The sequence below is a fragment of the Arachis ipaensis genome, chromosome B06 (genome assembly GCF_000816755.2).
Source record: "Arachis ipaensis cultivar K30076 chromosome B06, Araip1.1, whole genome shotgun sequence".
Lineage (NCBI taxonomy): Eukaryota > Viridiplantae > Streptophyta > Magnoliopsida > Fabales > Fabaceae > Arachis > Arachis ipaensis.
In genome coordinates, this window is record NC_029790.2 from 13,032,696 (window position 1) to 13,037,988 (window position 5,293).

Here is a 5,293-nt window from a genome sequence, read left to right on the forward strand (position 1 = left end):
ATATTTTTGTTACTTTATATGCTTGGCATTTGTTATGTTTAATTTCTTATTTTCATGTTGTTGTATGATGCCCTTGTTAAGTCTTTATAAAACCCATCATTGTTAAGTCTTTGTAATCGAAAGTACATGCACGTTCTTATATTTTTTTTTTTGTATAAATGCTATTTTTATAATTATTACTATTACTTTGCAAGCCATTTAAGTCAAGAATACATTCATTTTTATAAATTCTATGTGATTATTTAGTATGTCCCATTATCATGAAATTCTCTTAAACATGTGATATTACACGATTTTTTTTTATGTATGTCATTTATGTTACTATTACTACCTCTCTGATCAACATGTGATATTACATGATATTTTTTATATATGTCATTTATGTTACTATTACTACCTCTCTGATCAGAGGGAAGGAGAAAATGTGAAGCAATTGACTTGCATGTTAAAGAAAAGTAATTACCTTTAACTTCTCTGAACTCTATTTATCATGTTTTTGCTTAACTTGATTTGACATTAACTTCCTTGATTAACTTTTCTTTTCTTCCTCTTTGGTGTTTGAATAAAAAAAATGAATGATATTATCTATCATGTGAATCTATCTTATATAATTATATTAGACTTGAATATTTAATTCACATTTAGTGCACTTAGTTAGCTCATGATGAGGATAGAACTGTTTTGTAGCTTTACTTATTTTGCTTGAATGTATGGATTGATTGAACTTACTTATGTTAGGGCTATCATATATCCTGTAAAAAAAAGTAGATAAAACCTACTAGGACAAGATAAGGTTGATTAGTATGTTCTTAGTAGACACGAATTTTAAGGACAAAATTCTTTTTTTAAGAGGGTGAGAATGTAACATCCCAACTTTTTGAATCAAGTCATTATTCAATAACTAATTAATTAATTAAAATGGTAATAATTTAAAATTTAAATTCAAAATAAAAAATTAAGAAATAATGCATTTGAAAAACTAACATATCTAGGTTAAAATTCAAATATATGAAAGCACTAGTGGTAGTAAATCTTTAACCGACAATAAACAACCTTTTAAGATATAGTCATAATTAGTTCTATATTTATTAGATTTGAATGATATTTAGTTACATAAAAAGATAAGAAAACTAGCTTTATTCTTTAAGTTCAGTACAAAACTAAATTCAAATTAAATTAGGTAGATAAATCTGTTACAAGTACATGGTAGAAATCGCGCTCTTATCAGCCAGCCTGATATACTAAAAGTATTTCGAGAATATCTCAAGTTGTGGTTATTCAATTGACTTAATTTAAAATTCTTTTTAAAGCTAACTCAATTATCTATAAATTTGTGTCTAATAGTTATTTCCAAATTCCAAACTTAAAAAATGTTATAGGGCTTGCAAAGTGACAATTCAGATTGGAGATTTCACATAAACGCGAAGTAGATTCTCCTAACACAATCTGTACATGCCTAAGAGCTATTTGAGTCCTTCCTTTCCCATTCTGTTCCCTTTTTCCATACAAAATATTCTAGCCAAAGTATTCACAAAGTCCACTTATATATTGTTCAAGAATATATCCTTTCGAATTATGCGAACTACGGAATATGGAAATTCTTTTTATCCAGTCAATGATTCATACTTATATCAAAATATACACAAAGACTAGTCATGGAACACGTTTCTCTTCACTAAAAAATCATGTCTATTTGCATCAGAATACATATAGGAACTTCACTCGAGGTAGGGATTTTATGCTAATTTTTATATGTCATATGTTAAATATTTTTGGATATAGATGTTAGCATTACATGTCATAATATAATATCTCTTTCCTTCATACGTATTATGCATTATAATAACAATCATATGTGCATTAAAGAACTGAGGGAATGATTCTTTGATAAGGGAAGGTGTCCCCCAAAGACAAGATGATCTAGATGATCCTTCGGTAAGGGAAGGTGATCGAATCGAGATGATCCTTCGGTAAGGGAAAGTGATCGACAAACTTTTGGGCACTTTCGGTAAGGAAAGAAGACTCTCATCAATTTTATAATAATATATCTTGGTTACCATAACTTCCTTCTTGGTATGTCTAAATAACCTTGATTGTAAATTGAACTGAGAGAATGATTCTTCAGTAAGGGAAGGTGACCCCCAAAAACAAGCTATCGATATGATCCTTCGGTAAGGGAAGGTAATTACCAAAATGTTTGGGATAAGAACCTTCGGTAAGGGAAGGGAACTCCTACCTTTTAGACCGATTTGAGCTCAATACCTTCCATATAAAAGCTATGAGAAAAAGTAATGAAAAGTATGATCATGATTGTTCTTCTTTTATCCTTTTTTAATTTATGATTATGTTTATTATTTCATTCAAAGATCCTTCTTTTATCCAAAGTTCCTTTTTATTTGATGGATGATATTGTTTAAGATTTAAAATTTTTTTTGCAATGTTTTGAATATCAACTACTAAATATAATCCAAATAAAGCTAAACTCAGTTTAAAAGCATTAGGGTGTTACATGTGCTGTTTTACTGAATTGTTATGATTGGTAAGTCGCTATGCACCTCGAACAAGGGCTGTGGCAGTCTCCCGCTTGTCGAGGTAGCGGTACTGGCGTAGGGGTCGAGGTAGTTTTCCGCCTACGTTGAGATGTGAGGGCTATAGTAGTCTTCCGCTCACATAACCTTTCTGCTGCCAGAGTGAACTCGGGCACTATAACCCGAAAGAGTGTCCCGGGCACTATATCCATGGGTCAATAGTGTGCAGGACACTATATCCCTAGTGTGGCAGATTCTTTGCTGCCACTATAACTCGCGAGGCGCAAGATAAAGTAAGAGTGAGTATGGCACTATATCCCTGGTTGTGGCAGAAAGGCAACACCATCGGAGGTGTGTCAGATTGGCATTTTGAACCGACAAGTGATATCACGAGCCAAAATAGGATAGACATTTGTCATATGCATCTTCTATCTACTTGTTTGTTTTGATTATTTGGGTTATGCCTATTTGATTAATATGTCTAAATGCTAATTGACTTATCTGTTATACATGAATATTATTTGTGCTTTATTTGTTGGCATTAAATGTGTTTTCTGGCGTTAAAGAGGATCAGGATGCAGTGGTGATGGGATCGCATGGAGGTTAGGTTGGCGAAGGCCGTGGAATACAGCGGTATGATTAGTATTAGTTAAAAATTTCCTAAGTTTAGATAACCCTATTTATGGTTTATGGTTTAAGTTATTTATTTTCGTTAAGGCTTGAATATCTGTTTTTGATGTGAAGTTTTAGAATTGCCTTTGGCATCTCGGAACGTTATATCTTACATATTGGGCATTGTTACCATACTGAGAACCCCCGATTACCATATTGAGAACCTCCGGTTCTCATACCATATGTTGTTGTTATTTTTTAGATGTAGATCGCAACTCATCTCAGTGAGTTTGCGGATGATAACAGAGTGGAGGATCTTTTGTTATCTTTGTATTTTGGTTATTTTGTTGTAATACTCTCTCCCACCCTTTTTATTATAAAATCCAAAATAATAAACTTTATTTAATTACAAGAGTGCAATACTTCTTAGTTTTTACTTAATAAAAAGTATTTAAAAATAATTTGGCTACTTAGATTTTTTCATATTATTTTATGGCGAAGATATTTTTAAAAAGAAAAAGTCTAGGTGGCTAGTAGATTATGTGATTTTTAGTCATCAATTAGTCATCAATTATGTTTTTAATGGTCCGAGATTGCATCTAATGATGTAGAATCATTCAATTTCTTTTTGATGGTTAAGTGCCGACCAGAATTTAATAAAAGTGCTGGCCCTAGCACTCCTCTTTTAAAAAAATTTAAATTATTAACATGCGGTATGTGTTTAGGTTTTGTTGCATTGTGTTACCATTAGTTCTGCAATTATATTCATCAGGACATAAGAACTTTATTAGACGCGCGCATTTTAATCTGTACCAACATCATCTAATGAGGCGGCAATAATATATGTCAACAAAGGGAATGAATTAAGGACTGAAAATAATGTTACAATAATATCGAAGTGTACACAATTGAACTAATTAACCGTGGACAAGTAATTATTCCTAAAATTAAGAAGAAATTATGGCGCAGACATAATACACATACATTATTGATGAACACTAACGTCTTACGCTAAGGGACCAATACCAAAGTATCCATGGGCACCACCATCTCCGGCGCCGCCACCACCACCAGCACCTCCCGCTCCGATTCCCAGAAAGTCGAGAGTCATTACATCCTCACTTCCCTTAGCTCCACCAATATTAATGGTGCTACTACTCCTACCACTCACCGGGGGGATACTGAATCCACTGCTTCTGTTGTTCTGATCAATGATCTTGGCTAAGGCCTTACTTTGATCCAATATAGCATTAAACATTTCCACACCGTTCATTCCAACGCTCCCGTTGAAATTATTGTTATTATTAAACTGAGACGATGAAATATTATCGTGTTGAGGATGAGCATTGTGCATGAAGTGTTCCATGATGATCCCATTATTGGAAGAAGCAAATGACGGGGGTGCCATGCTAGTGTTATTGTTATTATTGCTCACGCTTGTTGCACCCATTTGTGCAGCTTTTTGAAGCAATGCCGTGGCGGACATGTGAGGTAACCCTGCAGCTAAATGGACCCCACCACTCTCATCGAACATGTTTAGCGGAGAATGTGGTGAGTTCAGTTGAAGAGAGGGCAGTGATGAAGGGTTTATTAGGTGGTTGTTGGTGGTTGTGGTGGTGTTGATGAAGGGTTTCTGTTCAGGCATTGACATTGGCACGAGTTCATGAGGGAATGATGGATGCTGCTTGAATTCGGAAGTAGAAATAATGTGTGGGTTACTATTATTACTACTACTGTTATTGCGAGTGATTGGTAATGATGCAACTAGGTTTGGGATTAATGGTTGCAATAAGTTGGAACCTATCTTTGGAAAATGTCCTAGTACTCCTCCTTCATTGTTCACTTTGTTATTCTCATCAGCCAGTGCGTCACAGAAAGCTCTGTGGGTTATGAAGCTATCTCTTCTGCACACACAAATCAAAATAATTAAATAATTTCATATCATGGACTAGTGTTTGGATGTTATTTGATTATAAAACCAAAAAATAAAAAAATAAAAAAATTTTAACATTTCAGTCTGCTTTTGGCATTTTTTTTAAGTAAAAAATGCTTTAAGCAATAAATAAATGAAAAATATTTTTATATTATATTATTATATCTAAAACATAATAGATAAATAAAAATTAAAAAATAATTTTAATTTTTAAAAGAAT

The 5,293-nt window shown here is 33.0% G+C and overlaps 1 protein-coding gene across 1 annotated transcript in view; it reads right to left on the bottom strand.

Annotated features, from left to right (window-relative positions):
• The window catches only part of LOC107645902 (protein indeterminate-domain 2), a 3,589-nt gene continuing 2,278 nt past the window's right edge, over positions 3,983 to 5,293 (bottom strand). The window contains 1 exon segment of the mRNA XM_016350049.2: positions 3,983 to 5,044. Within this exon segment, the coding sequence (XP_016205535.2) occupies positions 4,147 to 5,044 (898 nt within the window). The 3' untranslated portion in view covers positions 3,983 to 4,146.